This window comes from Chamaea fasciata, unplaced genomic scaffold, assembly GCF_029207755.1.
Source record: "Chamaea fasciata isolate MVZ Bird 193981 ecotype frontalis unplaced genomic scaffold, bChaFas1.0.hap1 SCAF_7, whole genome shotgun sequence".
NCBI lineage: Eukaryota > Metazoa > Chordata > Aves > Passeriformes > Sylviidae > Chamaea > Chamaea fasciata.
The window spans coordinates 17,780,341-17,802,432 of NW_027094092.1; the positions used below are offsets into that span (position 1 = coordinate 17,780,341).

The following is a 22,092-nucleotide window of genomic DNA, read 5'->3' on the forward strand; positions in this document are numbered from 1 at the left end:
ACTGGGATACCCTCAGTCTCCAGCATCTTGCAGGTACCTGCCATGACTTGTTTCTGTGGGGGTCACATCTCAGTTCTTCAGACACCAAGGAAAAAAACCATCCTGTACAAATATCCATGCCAGGGACGGCAGGCTAAAGGAAAGCTTGTGCTTTGATCCTTTATGTGACTGATCAATCAGTCATCAAGTGCCCAAATGCAAGTATGCAATATGTACCTCTCTAAGTGACACAGAACTGTTCACTCTGGGTCATTTTGGAGTAGCCAGAATATAAAAACTAGAGAAATCTGGCTCTTTTACATCATACACACCACAAAAAGCTTCAAACTCACAACTTTGAATTTTTTACCCCACCTTCCTTGCCAGCATTGTACAATTGATAGGAAGATTGTGCCAAGAGAACACAAAGCAGATAAGAAAATGCATGAACAAAACATTCATAGAATAACATTACATCTGAAGACAAACCAATTATTTGACAAACCATTTCAACACCTTCAGAGACAGGAGAGGACTTCACTAGCTAGAGCCAAATTATCTAGTGCCAAACCCTCAGCAGCTGAACACCATTTTCCATCAGAAAATGACTGACCAGATAGACAGCAGAGGGGGATGTGCTTTGTTAGAAAGGATTTGGATCCCACTACCTTCTTCTGGCGGTAGAGGATTTTCTCCAGCTCCTGCTCCTTGCTCTGCAGTTCCTTCTGGAGCAGGTTACTCCTGTCATGCCTCAGTGCTTCCTGCAGAGGTAAATATAGACAGCTGTGCACAACACTCAGCACAGTAAGAGCTGCTCCTTGGCCATACGAGCCACCACCTCTACTTCAGAACAAAGGAACGTTGCCTTCAAGCCAAGAGAGAGAGAAGATACCTGGCAGACCAGCCTCTCCCTTTCTGCTTTGATCTGTTGTTCCATTTCTTCATAAAGGCACCTGACTTCTCGATCATGATCTGACTCCTTCCTACAAAACACAAGTGGCACACAGGTCAGGAGAGAAAAAGAGAGTACAGAAAGGAAAGGAGGCTGGAAACAGATTCCTACTAACAGCTGTGTGGCACTGAGTGAGATTTTAACCAGACTGAATGTTACAGGTGAGCACTGCTGCAGAGCAAACCCATAGGAACAGACCAAGACAGAGGAATTTTATTACAGCAAGAAATCTCTCTTTTACTGGTGCATCCTGTAACCCAGTCTCTCCTTGCATCTGAGGCAGGACCCAAGCATCAGCTGGCTCCTGGCAGCAAATGGCCATGATGTTCTCCTCACCTCTTCAATGCTTGTTCCATAGACTCCTTCTCATGATTGACCTCTTTTATGTATGACGAAACACGCAACAGAAACTCTTCAAAATTGGACAAGAGCTCTGGACGCTCCCTTCGCAGGCGAGCCCAGAGCTCCCGAATCTCATGTGGGCTGGAGCAAGCATGCAAGAGAGAAGGAAAACAAAAGAGTTACTGTGTCATCTTATGGACTGTTATTCCAGCTCCAACATACACTCAGGACAAACTGCCATCCTCCTGTGATGAATCTCTGTTACACCATTACAGCAGAGAGGGAAATTGGACAGTGACAGAGCATGCATGTGGAGTGGGATCTATTGTGAGGTCAAAATAAAGGAAGTCATCTGAAAGAAGGAAAGAAAAGTAATCTAGGAAGCAAACATGGAATGATTGCTTTTCCAAGTATTCACTGATAACACATTTGGTGTCTACATCAAGACTTACAGAAATGAATATTCAGCAAATTTGCAGTGTGTTATGGTCAAACTGTTATAGCACGCAGAGTTTAGCACACATCACACATCATTGCTGTTTTCCTTACACTCAGACTGTACTGGTGGCTTCTACAGTCCTCCTTACTTTTTTTACACGTTTGGAAACCGAGGCACAAAAAAAGATGCAAATTTGCTCAAGTGTCATATCAGGATAACAATGGAGGAAGCCCTGGAAAACCAAAGACGTCTTTTTCTGAACCTGCAATAATGATTACACTGTTTTGACATTTAATTCATTGCAACTTGAACATAAACACTCACAAACTTCATTCCCAAAGCATCTTGTAAGACCACAGACTTCATGTTTCTTTTAAGGAAAGAGCTTTTAAAATTTTTTTCTTAATCATGAAACACTTTGGAAAAACTGCCTTGAAAGATACACAATAATTATACCTATAGTCAGTATCCAAATAGCTATTTTTCTTGGCCTGTGTATTTGTCTCCCTTAGTATTCCTCGGGGAAATACACAAGCAAAACAAACCAGCTTTTGATTTCCTCAGCCTTCTTTTTCTTCTCCAAGTTTAGAAAGTTAGAGCACTTCATCATATCTTCATATTTGAAATAAAAGAACATACTGAGTCCTGTTAGGAAATGAAACCATTTCTTTCTAGAGAAAGCAGTGAAAATACTTCAGATTCCTGCTCACATCCCAATTAGCTTCTGTTTGATATTACTGCTTTACAACAGCTGGTTCGGCACTAAGATGTGACATGAAGTAGCTACTGAACTCGTGGCATAAAACTGCCAGTAAGTGGTCAAAATAAAACACAAGAGATTCCACTTTGGGACTTCTACTTCTCAAAGCAGAGTTATAAACAGTAGAGGATGTTTTCCCAGAACAGTAATATGGCCTTTCACAGTGTCATCCTGTTGTTTGAAGGGCAACAGCTTTCCAGAATTTTTTCCAGACAGAAGTTGTTTATCACTAAAACATGCAGGTGCTTTGCATCACAATGACAATAAAGGAAAAAAAAAAAAAGTCTGTTTTGTGACAGATGTGTCTCTGAAAGCAGCAAACTCCACCTCTCTCAGCTTCTGTCTTCAATCCTGTCCACCTCCTTCCCTACCCTGGACTGCTCCTTGCAAAATGGCAGCACAGTTGGAGCACAAAGCCTGAAAAGGACAGCCACAGATGCAGGTGGGCAGCCAAGGCCCTGCAGATGTGCATCAGTGAGAACCAGGTATGCATAATGCCTCATGTTGGAAAGCCTAAAAAAAGGCTGGATGACACTGGGACCAGCAGACTCTACTTGGGCTACATGCAAGGGCATTAATACCAAGCTTCAAGGCTCACAGGAGCACCCCTTTGCCCAGTTTAGCCTTTCACACTCCTCAAGATCAGCACAGTCCCAGGCAGCTCCTTGAACACAGATCCTTCACAGAGACTCTTAGAACTGATTGTCTAAAAATATGTGAACAGTAACATAACATTTTGGAACAGAGAGCACACTCATCTTCCTTACCTCATCTAACTCTCACTTGCTTCTTTCCATTTGCTGCCTGTGCTGGACTTGTATGCTACCAGCTGTTCCATTTTACAGCTGTGTAAAGAACTCGAATTTGGGAAACTGTGAAAAGCACTGAGCTAAAAGTAATTGGTACCTGATGAGAAAACCCAGACCACACTGCATTTGCTACCAAGCATATGAAAACCCAAGGCAGCAGTCCGGAGAGCCCATGCAGAGCTTCAGAGAACAAGCAGCTCAGTTCACCTCTTTGGTCTTTTCTTTGAAGTTTTGGTACTGCAAGATCAAAACAGGGCAGAAGCAATGCCATGTGATTCCCCTACTTACTCTTCAAACAATTGGGCTGCTCCAAGCTGCTCCATCATGGAACAGAATCGCTTCTCTTCATCATCATCATCATCATCATCTGCAGGGTCCAAGTCATCTGACCAGCCTGACTCAAAGGTCTCCTCGTGTCTGGAGTGATGCATTCTCCCAGCACCTTGGCACAATTCAATCCCTATTAACTTTCCTGGTGGAAGGTGAAGAGAAGAAGAATAAATAAAGTCAAATTGGGTGTCACTGAACGAGCTGTTATTTACATGGCAGCCTGGCAGAGCTCCACGGGAAGCCTCGTGCATGCTGTTGGTGTAGGACACAGCTCCTGGTCGGTGAAGAGCCTCTGTTCTGACGTCCTGAGTGATGTCAGGATCCGTTCCGCAGCGCTGGGACCGACAGTGGCTCCCAGGGCTGTGCTCTCAGCTAGCTGTGTGCCGCCGAGCCGCCACCCAGGGCTCCGGGCTCCAGCACGGGAAGCGCCCGGCAGGAGTCCCTGCGCTCCCACAGAGCGGCGCTCCGGCCCCGGCCGACACCGACCCCGCAGCTCTCTCCGGGACTCTCCGCCCCGAATAGCACCATGCTGCGGCTCCTCAGCTTAAAAACGGAGAGGAGGGGCTCCTTACCCCTCCCTCCTCATGTGCTACCTCTGCTGTGAGTCAAGCGCCGCGCAACAAGGACTGCCTCTTGCTAGGACTGTGCGGAACAGAACGAACTCGCCCTCTAGGCACCTCCTCCTGCCCCGTCCCACGTACAGATGGCTTCCAGCTTTCTGGATTGTGTTTCCTGCTGAGACACTAATGCCACGAGAACCTCCTGCTATGCAAGGCATGTGACAAATACTGACTGGTGCTGGGAACAAATCCTTCTCAAAGAAACAAATCAAGCAATCCTGTCCAAAACACAGCCCCTCATCTATATACAGAGGTCAGGCCTTCAGGAGCAGCTACTCTTCCTTTCCAAAACACATCTGCTTCGTTCAAAAGGCAGAAATGACATCCCAGCTACAAGACCAGGAGTCAAGTGTGTTCACAGAGCACAGATGAGAACATGAAGCTATTCTAAGGCAAAAAATACTCATTGTTATTATACTTCAAAGGACTCAACTTTACCTCTTCTTACCTCCGTAAGTCCAGAATTTAGCTGCTTCTCTCCCACTCTTAAAATGTGCTGTAAAAAAACTTGCAATGTGGAGATCCAGGCCCTACTTAGTTAAAACCTGATGATTAGACAGTTAATTAAGGAGAATGGTTTAGATCAGGCACTTTTGATGTCTGCTTTTGAGAAAGAGTCATTATGTCTCATTATCTCTCTTTTAGAGATGGGAAAATTGAGATGGAGATGGGAAAATTGAGGTAGAGAATGATCTGAAGATTGTTTTGATATCCTAGAAGGAGCAAGGAGCCCTCTCAAGAAGCAGACTTGATTGCGGCTTGAACTGCTTTCCCTTGATTTGCCCCTGCACACTCCACGAGAAAGACAGCCAGGCCAAACTCTAGGGGCAAAGTCTAAGAAGGATTTCAGTGATGCCAGACACAAAAAATAACCATAAAGAAAAGAAATGCAGAAATTAAGTGTTTTGCCTAGACTGGAGCAAGTGTCATGGAGCACAGCGTGGTATCTGACACAAAGAGAAAACTTGCCTACCTCTCCCAGCAATGGCACTGAGGCAGATACCCTCATGATGCCCGCCTGAGGCTGTGCCCGTGGGACAAATGCCTCCTACAATGAGATTTGGGAAAAATCAAGTCATAACACAGAGGGCACTGTGGGTGCCAGGGTGCCAAATGGTGGACATTCACCTGCAACACAGTGCTGGACTGGAAAGCCCCCACTCCTGACAGGACTCTTGTTTCTGCCAAAAGCAGTGGAACCAGCCAACAACAGAGGCACAGGGCAGGACCAGGTGTAGTCAGCAGACACTCAGTGGGATAAAACAGTCCCTGAACAGGCTGGCCCAAGACACAGTGTGTACTGGGTTTATTTAGGGGAAATCTTTGCAACTTCTCTTACAGTGGTTGTTTCTGACCATTCAAATTGCAACATGAAAAGACCCTCCCTCCCAGGTTGTGAGAAAGCCAAGAGCAAACACAATCTGAGCAATCAGGGCAGCAAAATTCAGAAGCCTCTTTCATCACTTCTGAAAACCCTAGACCACCTGTGTTCAACTTGGTTTGACCTGATCCACTTAACACTCCTGCATGTCCAATGAAGGTGCTGACAAGTGCAGATTTTCTGAGAGCTGACAAGACAGAGGAGCACCTGTGCTGCTGGGTGAGGACTCTGGTCAAGGATTAGCATTCTCCTAGTTCTTGGAAAAGACAACAGTAAGAAGGCAACAAAGGCCTATTAGCCAGCGTTCTAGCCTACTAACAGGACTCCTACTAATGCCCTTGAACAGCACTGCTAGCAGCTGGGGACATTTGCCAAGAGGCATATTTCCATGCAGATGAACGACTGACCAGATAGCCAGCCAGAGTTTGCATCATGCACCCCCCTCCAGCAGATGTTCTGTGGCTGACTCTACCAGGTAGGCAGGGAACAGTTGTGGGAGAAGGCAGCAGAAAGCCTTGAGGGGGGAATACATATCCATCTTCTCCAGTGATGTCCACATGAACTTGGGGCATTGTCCTGCATAGCTTGTGCAACTTCAGCAAAACCACTGCACTTTCTTCTTTACCAACAAAAAACATCCTGTCACAGGTGAGCTTTCTCCTTCCTCTGCCTCTGTGCAGTCCTTACCTAGACCCATGCTGAACTCCACAGGCGTCAGGTATCCTTTATTATTCTGCTCCAAGCTGTCAAAAACAGTCTCCAGCTGCTCAGGGGTTAGGGGGAGTTCACTCTGGAGCCGCTGCAAAGACAAAAGAGGGAACAAACTTGAGGCACAGCTCAAGCCTTCCTTGTGACTGTCGCTGCCATCCTCAGCTCTGGCCCACAGCAATGTGCCCTTTCAGCACGGCATCCTGCCAGTCTGCCAGTGGAGCTGAGCTATGACACAAACACCTGTCTGGAGTCACTGATATGTTGACTTTTTCCATTACTGCATGATTCAACCAGGACTTCAGAGAGGGAATTTCAGGTTATTTTGTTCAGAGAAAGCTCAACCCGCTTCTTAGCCCACTACAGAACCACTGTTTCTAGCTCACTACCTGCCTCCCCCCATTCCTGCCAGCCTCCTGTGACCACTGCTGCTCCCAGGAGAGCTCTGGGCACACCAGGTACCAGCTCCATGTCTTTGGCCAGGGAGGGAGGTCAGACTTGTGGATATCCGGATTCAGTTCCAAGCTCTTGCAGATCCTAAAGCAAATGTTCAGTCCATGACAGCGAGTTAGCTTTCCTCTGTCACCTTCTGCCTGCTGGGTCTATATAACTACTCCCACAGCATGAAGGAACAAAACAATTCCCCTTCATAGTACACATGCAGAGCACCTAGCGTGGAGGGGCACCCAAAGAAACAAGTTAACAAAGGGGTGTAGGCTAAAACTTCGTAACCATCCATTAAACATGCAGCTTTATATAAACACTTAATAAAAATTTATTAATGTAACCATAAAAATTAGGCATCACACAACCCAAAGCAAAGTGAGTCAATATTTAAAGCGTCATAAACCTGTCAAATATTATTTATAGATGTGGGGAGAGATAGGGCAGGAGAAAAACAGTCCACATGTAACTTTCCTGATAAACCTTTAAAACAAAACTCACTAAGAACTACAGGGACTCTGTTAACAAGTACTTTTTTAACAGAAAGCAGCAAAACACATAATTGTAGAGCAAAGTTATAATTCAGGTCTAAGGTGAGCTTTTGGATTAGGCTTTAACTATGATTGTTTAACTTTGTTGTCTCAACTTTTTGAGAGGTTGATGGATTGTTCGTTATGTAGGGTTTTTGGGAGGCTTGGCTTTTTTTTTTTTTAATTAAAACAAAGACTTTTTTTTCCCCTCCAGATTTCCCATCAGATGCATGCTTGATGTTTCTAAGAACAGTTATGACTTTTTTTTTTTATTTTATACATTCCTTAAAGATTTTGAATTACAGTCCCACTTGTCTCAGGAATTCCCTGGTGGTGCAAGGCCCTCCTGGGAGTTTTAGCTCCTAGCAGCTGTCTGTGCCAGAGTCTGGTTCTTAGAAATCTGAATAAGACAGAAGCCACATGCACACCCACACTTGCCAAGAGTGAAGGCATGCCACATTGTTCCCTCTTTTGCCACCCATGACTTTACAGATCCTCCCAGGACAGAGGAAGAATTTTTTTTCCCCTCACCTGCATGTCCACCTTGGTGATAAAACCCTTCTCATCCTTGTCACACAGCTGGAAGAGCTCCCTTGCCTTCTCAAGCATCTCCACCTGCACATCTTCCAGTCTGCTCATTTGGCTGGGAGGGGAAACACGAGGAGCCACGCCATCCTCCTCACCCCCTTCCTCTTTTCCTTCCCAGTGGACGTATCCCAAGAGCACTCCACTCTGGTTCTCCATCTTCTCAAAGTCTTCTTCCCCAGGGCAGGGCCAAACAGAAGAGCTGTGGGGCAGGAAACAGAGAAAACCCAGTCAAACATGACCCTTCACTTCCAACCCACACATGATATAGTTAAATGCCTCAATGGTTGAAGGTGCTACAGTCATCATTCAGATCTGGAAAAAATAACCTTTGAAATCCCCTCCAACCCCAAATATTCCACGGTTATATGAACTGAGCAGATGGGGGAAAAGGAGTTGTGTCAGAGACACACCACATGTAGGTCCACCCTGCACACACCATGGGTGTAGCTAAGCCTTCCCCACATCTGTAACCCTCTGCCCTGCACCCAGCAGGGGAGCTCTGTTGCCATCCCTCCTCCTCTGCCTCACACCCACAGTGCAGTCCCAGTTCTTTGCTGGTGAAAGCCAGGTGCCAAGGGAAGATTTCAGCCGAGACAAGAGGGTGGGAATGGAATATTAAAGCACACAGGTAAATCGGCATGGGAGCACAGTGATAGTCCCACATCAGCTAGGACAGGGCTCAAGCACTGTGAGCTGCTCCTCTCTGGTCTTGGTTCCCCCGGCAGTAACACGTACTTTTCTTTCTCTTGTTGCTTTTCTGCACCACGCCTTTGAGCACCAAACCTGCATGAAAACTGCAAAAACCCAGAGCAGGATGAGAGCAGATAGGAGGATGATCTGTGCAAGTGACAGAAGAAAGAGAAGGCGAATAGTCACTCCCAGCCCTCTCCCAGCCAGGTCCTCTGTCTGGCCTTCCACCTCTGACATTTTCTTGCGAACACTTTCCAAACAGTAGCTCCATCTTTTTTTTTTTTTTTTTTTTTTTTAATTTTTTTTTTTTTTTTTTTTTTATTTTAAATGCTGTTATAGTACAAAGAAAGGTCAGACAATTCCTACACTGGGAAAAATTTAATAAGCTGGGCACTCCTGACCCGTTGCCTTCAAGCCTCTGTTTTGAGAACTCATGAGCTGCCAAACCGAATTTTAATCTGAAACATTCACCTTTATAGGAAGGAAACTACAAAACTATGGAGACATTTCAGAGGCCAAAAAAAATATTTCCCATCACTTAAAAGTACCTAAAGCAAAAAGGAATGGGAGCACCCATTTAAGCTTAGCACTGTGACTGTAAAAATGCCTACAATGCATCCCTACACCAAGCCACCTTCTGACTTACTGATCTCATGGAATCAGAAACCTTCTCCAGACAGCTTCTCTTCTGCAATGCCATCACATTTTTGAAGCCTTGTTGCACTGATTACTTTAGATTTCTCCTTCTGCAGACCTGTTTTCTGCATTGCAGGGCAGAAGTGAGCTGTGCAAGCAGGCTGAGAGCAGATTTAAACAGTGCTGGACAAAGAAAGCTTGAGGGTTGGGTTGCTTGGGTTTTTTTAACCTCCAAGAAATTAAAAGCCACGTAGAGATGCCACGATAACAAACAAACTAATTCTGTTTGCACTCTTGGTACAATGGGAGGATAAAGAACTCGATGGCCAGGAAGAATGTCACATGGGAGAATGATACGAGGCTGACACAAAAGAAGAAGGCAATTATGACAAAAGGAGAAGGCAATTTATGCCCCACGCTCCTTGACTGTTTATTACTGCTGGTCCATGAGCCAGCAGGTGGTTCTGCTTCACAGAACAAGCAGAACGCTTCGTTCCCCCTTTCAAATCGGTGCTTTTCCAGGGCACCTCTGTTTCCAACAAATATCTGCTCAAGTGACACTAAACTCTGCAGAAGACTAGCTATAAACACGTACTATTACATGTTTCTAGTCAAGTAAACATCCCTGGCAAGCAAAGGACAGAGCTGGACCCAAGCTTTGGGGAGTACAGCAGAAGAAAGAAAGGAAGAAAGCATAAAAAACAAGAAGGCAGACCATGTTTTTCTCTCTTGCTCTTTCTCAAACAAACCCTCCTACCAAGCATTTTTTGTGTTGTGGAGCCAACACAGGAAAATTTGGAGACTAAGGTTAGATGCTATGCATTAGCTGGACAGTCAGTTTGCTTCCGATGGCAAGTCTGTGAGTTTAAGTAGTAAAGAAGTCAGATAGAACACCAGCTTACTTTTCATACTTTAGTAAAAGTGGCAAATCTGGCCTTGAAAGAAAAACAAAAGAGACCCAGATATCCTATGCTTCCTAGATTTTACAGGTGATTATGGTGAAGAATAACAGCACATTGAAGAATAATAATTACTGGCTTCTACAGGCCACCTTCCTGAAGGTTTTTTCCAGAACCGCTCCTTTTGCAAAGATCCAGCCTCAGTACAAGCAGCACCCTGTTCCAGACAGCAGCAGGGGTGGAAAGCAAAAGGGATTTCAAAGCAAGAACCATTACAGGATTGCAGAAAATAGCCAGAATAAGAAAAGGCACAAGTACGCAATGTTTTCTAAAGCATCCCTCTAGCTGCCTAAGAGACACTGAGGACCCCAGAAGTAAAGATGATCTTACTTTCTTATTACCAGCTTCATCAGTTCTAGAGCAGCCCACGTAGTTGACGTCTCCCCAGCTTTGCTGCAGCAAACAAAAGGTGGTGCAAGGAGGATGTTCTGTTCTCTCTCAGAGACATTTTTTTTGAAGCTGAAATCCAACCCATTACATCCCTACCTCTAGTATTTCCTCATTTTATCAAAAGCCCAGCTGCACTGTAGCTCCCAAACACTGGCTGAGTTAAAAGCCTCTTAACTAGAAGAGCTGGGAGCCTGACATGGACAAAAGTCTGAAAGGATTTTACTTGTGTAAAAGACCAAGTCCATTAATTCAGTGTTCAGAGCAGGAAGTCTCTTGTCCAAGCTGCTTCAAGTGGCTTCAAGCCAGATGTGGCTTTTTCAATGGTGAGACAGCACTTATAGAGGAACAAAGCAGCAAATAAAAGAGAGCCCAAGGAAGCAAAACAGATTGCTGCTCTGATGGACTTCTCTCCCAGAAGCCAGTGGCTGAGAAATTCTTCCTCTCTGTCCCTGTTTGTAAGGGCACTGTGTGGGGCAGGTGGGGCACAAAGCAGATCTCAATCTAAACAAGTGCTGTCACACCTTCCCCAGTTACAGATCATCACTGAAAAGGACCGGGGGAGCATCTTCATCAGCACGATGCACAACATCACGGAAGGACCACTTTGAAAGAGATCTTTGGAGTACCAGAACTGTGGACTGGTATCTAAAAGTGAGGCAAGCAGAGCTGGTTCAAGTGCAGAAAGATCAGCTTGGGAAGAACCATGCTTTCCTAACACAAGGGGCAAAGGCAGAGAAGGTATGTACAGGCACCTAATGCTTTTGGTCAGGCAAACCTGACAGGCTCTGCCAGAGAGATGAAGGGAAGCCACCTCCAGTGACAAAGCCAGTGGTTGTTACCAAAACTTCTTGTCAGGATCAGTTTTTCCATGTCCCTTCTGGCAGGAAAAGGTCAGCACCAGTAAGAATCAATTTCCACACCCAACCTGGGGTCAGGACAACCTCCGCTCCTTGAGCTGTTGATTTCCATCATAAAGTGTGCAGTGAGTCACAGCAGGGTTTGTCTAGCCCAGAATCCTGCCCTCAACAGTGGCTGTGAATGGCTAGTGAAGGAAGAGTTACAGCAGGGCAAGCAAAGAGAAGACTTTCCTGAAGACACCTGCCAACTAATAGCCACTGTCAGCCTGGGGCAATTCCTGAGCCACGTGGTTCCTTCCTTATCTTCTAAGTCACTTGTCCAGCCTCCCTTTCAAACTGTATGAAGACCTTTGCTGTTCCCATGAACATGCTGATAGAAACGGGGTGCCTGCTGCAGCCAGTGGGTGCTGACAAAGCTTCATGGGACTCTATTCAGGGTAGACGGTTTGATTAGCATCAACTTCACAAGAGATGGAGTCCCAGCTTCAGTTCAAACGAGTTCTCAGCCACCTTCACCTCTGAGAACTGTGTTGGAGACCAAAAACTCCTTTCCCAGGGCCTGGGAGATCTAATGAGAGGATGGAAGTGCCACGGATCTAGAGGGCTCCAATACCACAGACTCAAATCGCCCTGGTGTGTAATGTTTTTCTTCAGCCCTGTCTTCCCCCACCCCACGGGTTTGGCTGTCTGTGCCCAAGGTCAGCTCTGATACTGCACAGTCCAGGTTTGGGCAGCGTCCAACACCTGAAAAACCTGATACAGAGCTATGGATTACACCAGGTAGCTCCTGCCATAGTATGTGCTGGGGCTTAGAAAGCAAAAATTCACCTGCTCCTGCAAGACAACTTTCCCAAGGCCAGAAAGCAAGCACTGGTCTTCTCAGACACAGCACAGAACAGGAAATTGCCTGCCATAAAGACAGTTAGCACCAGCTCTTGTATTCCTACACTGAGGAAACTCCGACCAGTCTTACATGACTATTTCAGCTACCTAAGGCATAAAGTGAGGTTTGTCCTCTGCAAAGCTGTGGCAGAAAGTCAGCTGGCTCCCACAGGCTTGGCATTCTTTAGGAAAATCACAAGACTTGAATTTTAATCCTGACTCAGCTGGCCGTATAGCTGTGGATAAGTCACGTCACCTGTCTATGCCTATGGACTGTCAGCTCCTCCAGTTTGGTTCCTGATGCTTGTGACAACTGGCACTTTAGGACTCAATATCTGGAGAATGATAATTACACGTGAAACTCAAGTATCCAAATAGTTTCAAAGTCTCAAAGCTGAAGAGTGAAGAACTTGAACACAGAAACTGCAAATTTCAACAAACAGAAAGAACAGACACAAGCTGCTTTTCCTGGAAAAGGGAGGTACTATTTTGAAGGTAGCACTACAAGGTCATCACTTCCAATTCATTGCCTCAAAAAGCTTTTCCTCTTGTAGCCATAAGCAGTGTTAAAAAGGTACAGGAAAGTCACAGATAAAATGCTTTCAACAGCCAAGCCCTTATCTAGGTGACCCTGACCACCATGTGCACATGACAACTTTGGGGTGTTGGGGTTTTTTGTTGTTTTGTTTTTTCCACAGTCCAATGACAAGGAGGAAAGGAAAGTGAGGAGTGCAGCCAAATTTCCACAGCTGGTCCTTAGATGACCCCAGTCACTGCAGGGCATTGTGCATGCATTGAATATGCTGCATTCCTAGCAGTCCTCCCCAGTGCAAGACAATGAATCAACAGTTAATGAGGGAGGGAAAAACTAAGCACAACTGGCTGAGTGGCTTACCCAGGATTACAAAACAAGGCCAGTGTTTGGGTCCTCTAGAGGGAACCTAAAAGGTCCTGTAGAGGGAACCTATAAGGGAAAGCTTTTCTCTGCCACTGAGTTTTTGGTGACTCAGTGGTTGAAGGGAATATTAAAGAAGAATGTTATAGGTGTACCTCAAACTAAAGAGCTCAGATACTTGCTGGGAGGCTTCCCAAAAGACATCCTCCTGTATCTCCGCCTAAGACAATATTATTAGAAACAACAAAACCACCCCCATACTAAAGCTAAATATTTAAGCCATTTATTTAAACAAATCAGAAGAACACACACCCTTTCCTTTCTACTCCTGATGCAGAAAAATCAGTCTCACAGCTTCAAAGGAAGGAATTCACCGGGTGTTTAGGCACACAGTGATCACACTCCTGCTGCATATGCTGGATGAGACAGGTTTGATCCCATACATGAGAAGATATTACACGAAGAGGAGATGAAGGGCTGGGTAAGGGGTCACTGCAGCAGAAGGCTGTTGCTCCAGCACATTACAAATGCACAACAAAAGCAGGTCAAGATGCAGTAGGTACAAAGCATTTGTTGCTTGGTCGTGGAATGGAAGCATCACTCGGGAGCAGGTGAGCAACAGGTAAGTTTTACAAGGAAAGGGCAATAAAAACTTCACAAGTCCCTAGACCATTTTATATCAAACATATGCCACTTGTTCTGTTTGTTCTTCCTACCTTCTGCTCCCAAGGTTTTGAAAGCTAGCAACTGCTATAAAAATTGCTTGTTGTAGGTCACAATCACATCTACACATCCCAGATTTTATAGTAATGTGAGACTCAGTGATCAAATATAGGTATTTACAGCTATTATCCTAGGTGCAGACAAAAAACACATATGCATTCACAAAAATCGCAGCCATACAAAACTGACCAGGTGAAGGCAGAGCAGAGAACTTGCCAGGGAAAGACACTGACTGACCCCTGTGACAAACCAGCTTCCACAGATGCTGAATTTCCAAAAGCTGCTCGAAGGAACTGGGTACTCACTTGATGAAAATTATTTTTAAAGGCTCTGCCAAGGCTCAGTCTGAAAAGGCTGGGAGAAGGGCAAAAAGAAAGCAGTTATTTCTCTAGTGCACTTTGTTCAAAATCAATTTTGCTCTTTCCCTTCTCTAGCAAATTTGTTTCCTTTGTTTGGAATTTGTTTGGGTGGTTGTTGGGTTCTCCCTTCCCAAAGGGAATGGCAGGAAAAGGAATACACTGAAATATGAGAAAAACATCAATTGTTTTGTGCAAGTTTTTTCTTTAAAAAAACCTGAGAAACCCATACACACCCTGGGCAGAAAGCCTGAAATTAGGTGTTCATATCTCGAGCTACACTTTACTCTCTCTCTTTTAATTGCCTGCATTTGACTGTATCCCTTTAAGGAAACAGGAACAAATCCAGGAACCTTTGTGTTGTTTATTCAGCAGGGGATTAGCCCAGCCTGATAGCCCTGAGCTAACCCGTGCGTCCTATCTTGGATGACTTCATCATGGGATATGCCAGTGGATACTGAGGTATATCCCAGAAACACTGACAGGTTCAAGAGCCTTCATCATTCTGAAGAGCAATTTAAAAAGAGGCTCTGCTGCAGTTCACAATTTCTCTCAGCAAAGCTCATCAAAGAGGAATTTGCCATTATCAACTTCTTGATCTTTGCTTAAAAAAATCTCGCCATGGGGAAAGTTGTTTGATTCAGACTCTATGTTCTCATCACCAAGCAACCTGAGAGTGGTAATGGTTCTCTTTTTCCATTTCAAGAGGTGAACAAATAAACTTGTTAAATCTGCACTCACCCATGCTTCCCGATTCAACAGCACAACAGAAACCACCGACTGTGCCAACAACTATCAACATAAGAAGTCTGCAACACAGATCGGTATCTACAGCATCTCAAAACAACATCCTTCACCCCAGAAATTGTCACAATTCCTCCATCGCACCCTCGTGCTGCTCCCCAGCTTTGGCATTGCCAGCTAGTGGCATTTTGCAGCTCTCACACACTGGCACAGCATTGGCACAGCAAACAGTGAGGGAGAGTGTTTGCACTGGAACCTCTCCTACTAATTGGGCTTTTGGCTTTGTTGGGTTGTTTTGCTTCGGGAATGGAGAGAGAGAAAGCATCAGATTTTCCTCTAATAATATTTGGGCCAAAAGTTAATTCTCAGCAATTAAAGACAAAATCCAAACCACATTTTTTCCATAAACAGCTAATGGTCTTGGATCTCTCAGTGTAACTAGCACACAGCTGATTTCTCAGAAAATAAAGAGCATGCCTGTAATAAGACATGACAAATAACAACAGCTAGTTTAAAAACAAGTCATTTTCATGAATTCCTTTACTTCATACAGGCTTACAGGTTTCCTGAAACTTTTCCTTAAAGAGACAGAACAGAGCATTACATCACATAAGGATTGATCTTATATACTGCAGCATCAGCTGAACACCACTGACAGTGCTGTGAAGCTGGAGGTAGATGCTGCTTGGAGTTCAGCAATCAGAAATTAGATCATGCCTAACACTGTGTATATTGACAACAGAATGTGTGCTCTGCAGGGGAATACCTACAGAGCAGGCAGGTAGGCAGGAGGCAAAGAAACGTTATTTGCCACCCAGATGTGGGAAAAAGAGGACAGAAGACAGAGGACTTGGTGCTTGTCATCAGATACGCTGGATCATTTTGATTCAAAGTAAAAACTGAGCACTGAGAGCCCAGGCTAAGGAGATCCCTGCTCTCTTCTACTCCTCTTTTCCAGGGGTTGCTGAGGCAGGTAGGAATATCCCATAAGGAAGACAAGATCCAAATCTAATCTGGCATTTAAAGCTCTTCGGGAAATGACATAAATCCAGGGCAGATCCTCAGCTCGTTTAGTGGAACCTGAGTGGCAACTCCCTCCTGCCTTCCCTGCCCCTCTAGAGAAGGGAGCACTTGCATGCAGAGCAGGTTATACCAGAGACAACAGCCAGGATTCAGCACCCTTCTGCTGGGCTCATGCCACCCTTTACTGAACAGCTAAGGTGTCATCAAGCTAAAAAAGACCTCAGGTGCTGCAGCTCAGCAGGGACACGTCAGGAGAAAGGCTGCTGAGGAGACTCCTCTCACACCCTGCAAGCAGCAGAGGCACCGGGGACATGAGGCTCTTCCCCAGCCCTCAGGAATGCGACCACACTTGGTGTCCTGTAGACAAAAATTCGGGCTGAAAGCAGGCACACCTCAGTCCTCTGCTGGGGGAGGGCCAGACACATTTCATCAGTGTTCTTGAAGTATGTCAAAGGCAAAATTATGCAGAAACAGCCTTTTGTTTAATAAATGGATAAAAGATTCTAAAGGACAGACAAAGCTCAGAATGCTAAAATTTGGGGGTTGTGAAGCTGCCTGTGTAACCAATTTCCGAATGGCAGAGATGGTGAAGAACTGTCCTCAGCCACCGCCTCCTTTAAGAAAAGAATCCAGGAGACTCAGATTAAGCTGGTGATGGCATTTGCACATCAAACGGGAGGAAGCACTTCTCTACAAACCTTTCAAGTGTGTCATCTCACTGGCATGAGATGCTGAGAATGTCACAGGCATTCATGAGCTGCAGACGTGGCTGTTTTGTTCTGCTCTGAGTGTGTCCTTGAAGGACTATTACCAAAAAAAGCTGTTTTGGTGTAAATTTTCTTTCACAAACAGCAAAAAGAATGTCCTAGGAGAATACCATCCCATTATTATGCTGGGAAGATGAGGGTATCTGCCATTAGCTGCTGTAGGAGACACAGGGCTGGTCAGCCTGGCTGTTCCTCAGCATGAACAGAGGCTGCTCTCTCATCTGCAGAACCCCCTCTCAAAGTACATGGAATCTTTGACCAAAAGGACCAGAGCATTTGCTGCATTTTCACCAGCAAAAGTCTAATGAACTGGACTTGGTACTCCAACAGCCAAAGGCCAGGCTTCTCCCCACAACTGTCCCAGCCATCATGGCTACTGAAATTCACTTGGTTCTTCCTTTGAGTCCCCAGATTCTAGCCGCCTATGTCATACCAGAACAAAGATTTTCCTTTCCAACAAGCAGCTGAATCTCTCCATGACAGCTTCATATCTTGTCTGGCCTCAGCAGGATCCCTCCTGGGCTGCTATTACGTATGCACACTCACCCAGCAGAGTCGCTGTTTAAGTCAGTCACCCTCTCTAGGATTCTTTTGAGTAGTTTTCACTTCTGTTGTAAGAGAGAGAAACATCTGGTGTTGCTTCATGGAGGATGAAGTTTCTGCCACCCAGCCTCAGGATGCTGAACAAGAAAAGTGTTCATGGCTTCCTCCAGGTGATTCCCAACCAGTTTTGCCACTTCTTCATTAAATTTCCCAACAGCCCCCCATGACTTGAACACAAGTCCCTCCTAGCCAGCAGCAGGTTTTCCTCAGCCACTTCAGTGCCCTCTTTGTACAAAGGCTAAAAATCCTGTGACAATGCCATCTCACCTGGAGTACCACAGCTGTGAGCTCACAGAAGTGCACAAGAGCCTCACCTTTGTTGATCAAGATCCTTTGGCTCGAAATCAGCCTCACACAAACAAAAATTCACAGCCTTATGTTGTCCTCAGACTGCTCCCCCAGCATACACAGGCACAGATAAAATATCAAACCACAACATCAGACTGCCCAGTCCTTTCCCCTTTCAAAGGAAAAACTTCTTTTTGGTAAAACATTCACATTGTTTACTGAATACATGTGGTAAACAGTGATTTCTTCTCCAGCTGAGCCAGCAAGTTCTCTGCAGCACCTGAAACCTCCTTACCCAGAGGGCTGGATACAACTGCTGGGGGAAGGCAAAAAATTCAAGCTTATCTTCCTCATCCCAAGAAGTTCTCCTCCAATATTTTGAGAACAGGACACCACTGTCTCACCCCCATAATATTTTCCAGGCTACATATTAGCAAAATGGGACCAGCGGGAAAAGCTTTACCTTACTGTTCTGAACCTGCAAGACGCACTTAAAAAAACCAAAAAGGTTCACAAACATTAACGACTAGGAATGAGTATGGATAGGACTTCTAGGCACCACAGCTCCCTGTAAAAGTATCTCTCTGGCTGATGCTGTATTGGTTTTGCCCAGGAGGGATGCATGGACAGTTTGACCTTTCTGCAAATGTTGTTAAAACAACAAACAGAGCCAAGTCGATTTCCAAGAAGATGGTTAACCCATTCGCCGCCTCCCAGAGAGGAAAATTGCCCTGTGCACAGGTGTGTGACACTTGGTTACCTCTCACCTCTTAATCTACCTGCCAAGAGTGAGTATAAAGGTAAAAATCCACTCCTTCCTGTGAGCTCAGGTGTTGGCTATGCTGTGCAGAACATCTTTCCTGAAATACCAGAGTAACCTATGCACTGGAAAAGGGTGAAGTCCATGCCCTGAGCAGAGACACCTCTTGGCTGTCAGACCATTGAGGGGAGCACAGGTAAAGTCTTGAATCCAAATACCACCACTCCCGCATCCCACAGACCTCTACAAGACAGAAAACCAGAGAATGTTTTGAGCAGCCACAAGCTTTGAGCTTCCCCTCCACAAAGCAGGATAACACTGGCACCTGTGAAAGGCACCTGTTCCTGGCATACACAGCTTAGTGCAAGGAGGCAACAGCATTTGAAGCAAAGTTGGAAGGAGATGCCGTTTGAGAGGTGCTTTTGTTCAGCATGGACAACTGTTCAAGGAAAAGTAAAATCACTGCAGGGTTGGGGGGATATTCCTTCCTTTGACAACAGCTGTCGCTGAGTCAGAAGCCCACAGCAGGAGCAATGACGTGGGATTACAAAAAAGGGTGGAGGGGAATAGGGGAATAGTTATGTTTAGGAGAGATAGTGGGAAATTTCCTGTCAAATGCTTTTAAAGAAAAAAATTCCTGGTTGTCTTCAGAAAGCCTTGCAGCGGAAAAACTTCAGTTTTTAAATCAGACCAGCTCAAGACATCAATTTCTTAAAAAAAAAAAAAAATCTAACAAAATACAATTTTTTTTGGTTACATAACCCAAGACTCTCACACATTCTAATATTCAGCTATTACTCCAAATCAGCAGTTTCCCAAATCAGTAAGTCACTAGAATCAGTGGAGCATCTTGTAGAATCAGTTCAGAACTGAGAGCAAGTTTCTTCAATTCAACATTTGCAAAGAGTGATTCAAACTGAAGCATTAATTACCTAAGTACCCTCAGCTCTTGAAAACTAACCAATAAATTTTCCTTCCTCTGTCACAGGAATAACAACTGGTTTTTGCAGTGATATACAATGCCACTGCACACAGTGAGCTCCACTCTGCTGCTTTATAGCAAAAGCAGGAAGTCGGAACAGAAAATTCCTAGGGAGAAACTTTGCTGAGACACAGCAACTCTGAAACTCTTTCAGACTTCCTGCTAAAATAACCCTTTACCCAAACGAGAGACGTTCTTCCCTCCCCTCCAGCCCATTTTGTCTCTCTGCAGGTGTCCCCACATACCTGGAGCAGCAGGACAGTGTTGCTCCCTTTCCCTGGAAGAAGCAGTATATTCCACAGCGAAAAGCTAGCGGGGAAGGAACACCGCCACTGTAAACAGAGGATCAGAGCCGGTCCAAGCCAGGAGGTGTGGTCTGCACTGCTCCCTACGCATCTCAGCCCCTTTCCAACACAGCCTAGTAGCCCTCAGTTCAGAAGGCAGCACGGGAAAACCTGCCCTTGAGCTTCCAAGGTAAATTCCTTATAATCCTGCCTTCCGCAGAGCTGCGAGGGAGAAGGGCTTGTTTCTGAGCTGCCCTAGGTGCGAGGGGAAGAAGGGGTAAGGAGCAGATGATCCCTCATCTCACACCGAACTTCCCTTCCCTGAGAAACTCTAGCTGTGCTTGTACTTAGCTTGCTGCCCTACCCCCAACCAATTTCCACCAGGCAAGGGCTGGAAATCCTGCCTCAAGTTTACCCCTGTGAATCCTGCCTCAAGTTTAACTCCAGTTTTACAAGGCTGGCAAGCCTTTTCACAAAGAGAAGCACAGAGAGCTCGGGAAAAGAGAGAAGCAAAGCATAAAATGACGGGGCAAGGAGCGTATCTCCAAAGCATCGTAAAACACACACCGGGGTGGGGTGCACATCCCAGGACTGTGCCACTAAAGCAGCCAGAAATGCCAGCCTCTATCCTGCCACCGACCAGAGCACCACTCCACCCCACAGCATCCCCAAAAGGAGGCAAAGCCATCCCTGCCTGCCGACAGCTGGAGATGGGGATTTGTTGCTCAGTGGCAGCTCCAGTGTCTCCAGGCAGCACAAAGATACTCTCAGCTGTGTCAGGTCCTACTAGTTAAGCCTGAGGTCTTCTCAGGAAAGGTGACAAAGGAAAGAGAAAGAAGAGAGTGCTGAGACCCTGGCAGGTTGGCTCTTCATCGCCTGGTTAGGTTTTGTGCCCTTTTCACACCCCTACCCCAACTGCCCCTTTTGCCATACAAATCATGAACAGGCAAGCCTACCCTCTACAGAGGAAAACCCCGTCTTCCACCAATTCCCACTGAGAAGACTCCAGCTGGTATCTGAACAGCAGAGACCTCATCAACCTGCAAAGAGAGGAGCTACAAACAGCCCCATTCTCCCAGCAACAAGCAAATGGGACCTGCAGAAGGCAAAGGTAAAGATGGGTCCTTCCCAATTATTTTAAGATGGTTATTTCAAAACCCAGACTAAAAAATGGACGTGAAGCCTACTACAAACAATCACAATTGTCTCTAATAGAGATTCATCAGGGGCAGAGAACTCCCCTGAGCCATCAGAGAGGTGTCTGTGCTAGCAGAGGGCATGATCACCTTTCCATTCCTCACAGGCTCACCTCTGCCTCAGCTGCAAGACCCCAAATCCCCTGGGGCAGGCTCTAACAGTGCAGCTGTGGCAAAAAAACCAATAAAACCAAACGAACCCATACCAAGTGAGGTATCTGCCTCCAAGCAGGAGAGTTTACTCACCATTTTGTTCACCATTGCTGCAGAAGTCTTGCTTGACACTGACCCATGGTCTTGGCTGTGATGCTGCTAGAACAGCACAAAAAAGGGAACAAACTGCTTTCCTGCACCTTGCACCCTGTCCTGTCTCTGATCTCCTCCTGGGGTTCCTTATAAAGGTTCTCTTAGTACTGACCACAACAAAAAAAGCTTATAAAACACACACACAAAAAAAAAACCCACCAATCCAAAACCCCACACTTTGGAGGCACATTAACGATCCTTAGTGTTACCTGGATAAAGCTCAGGAAATACAGAAAGTTATTGTTCCCATAGTAATGCTAATTCAACCGTCCTGCACATCCTGTGTATTTAGTGGTACACACTGAAAAGAAAAAGGCTTCATCTAGCAATGCTTAGAAGGTTTTTGATTTAGTAAAGACACTTGAATACCACCCCCCCACATGCAACATTTATTGTTCAGAGTGGATTTTCAGAGTGAATTGGATTAAGCCAATCTAAGCATCACTCCAGCTCCCCATATCTAGGGCATAGCAAGAGCTCTCAAGCGTGATTACAGACTGAACATTATTTGTCCAACCTGAATAGAGGAAAGGGATCCAGGCATCAGAGTGGCCTGAGTCACCACATCACAGTCGGCACAGATTCTGCACTGGGATGCAGCAGGGACTTGGTGAGGAGAGAGGGGAGACAAAACAACCAACCAAGCCCCCCACACCCATAACTAGCAGGTGTTAATCCATTCCTATGAACACTCATTTATTTGATGCTGACAGCTTGAAATATCCTGCCGGGTATCCCACCTGGCAAGTCTGGGAACGGGTGAACTACAGCCACGCTGACCTTTCCCCGGCACAAATCCATGTATTGCCCTGCTCTCCCAGCTCCTGAGGGCTCACCTCCATGCTTTGCATAAAGCCCACACCACTCTT

At 45.6% G+C, this 22,092-nt stretch overlaps 1 protein-coding gene across 10 annotated transcripts in view; it reads right to left on the reverse strand.

Moving 5' to 3' along the window:
* The window catches only part of CRACR2B (calcium release activated channel regulator 2B), a 46,216-nt gene that overhangs the window by 18,807 nt on the left and 5,317 nt on the right, over positions 1–22,092 (reverse strand). For 3 of the 10 annotated variants that reach the window (XM_066187773.1, XM_066187771.1, XM_066187770.1), the window contains exons 2-7: positions 7,826–8,081; positions 6,300–6,411; positions 3,570–3,753; positions 1,268–1,414; positions 872–962; positions 648–740 (exon numbers count right to left, since the gene is read on the reverse strand). In XM_066187773.1, the coding sequence (XP_066043870.1) occupies positions 648–740; positions 872–962; positions 1,268–1,414; positions 3,570–3,753; positions 6,300–6,411; positions 7,826–8,038 (840 nt within the window). In that variant the 5' untranslated portion in view covers positions 8,039–8,081. Of the gene's footprint in view, positions 1–647; positions 741–871; positions 963–1,267; positions 1,415–3,569; positions 3,754–6,299; positions 6,412–7,825; positions 8,082–8,617; positions 8,677–10,497; positions 10,647–14,219; positions 14,256–17,350; positions 17,370–19,682; positions 19,735–20,677; positions 20,790–22,092 lie in introns of those variants that run through there. The other 7 variants (XR_010721876.1, XM_066187767.1, XM_066187768.1 and 4 more) reach the window with 6 other exon arrangements.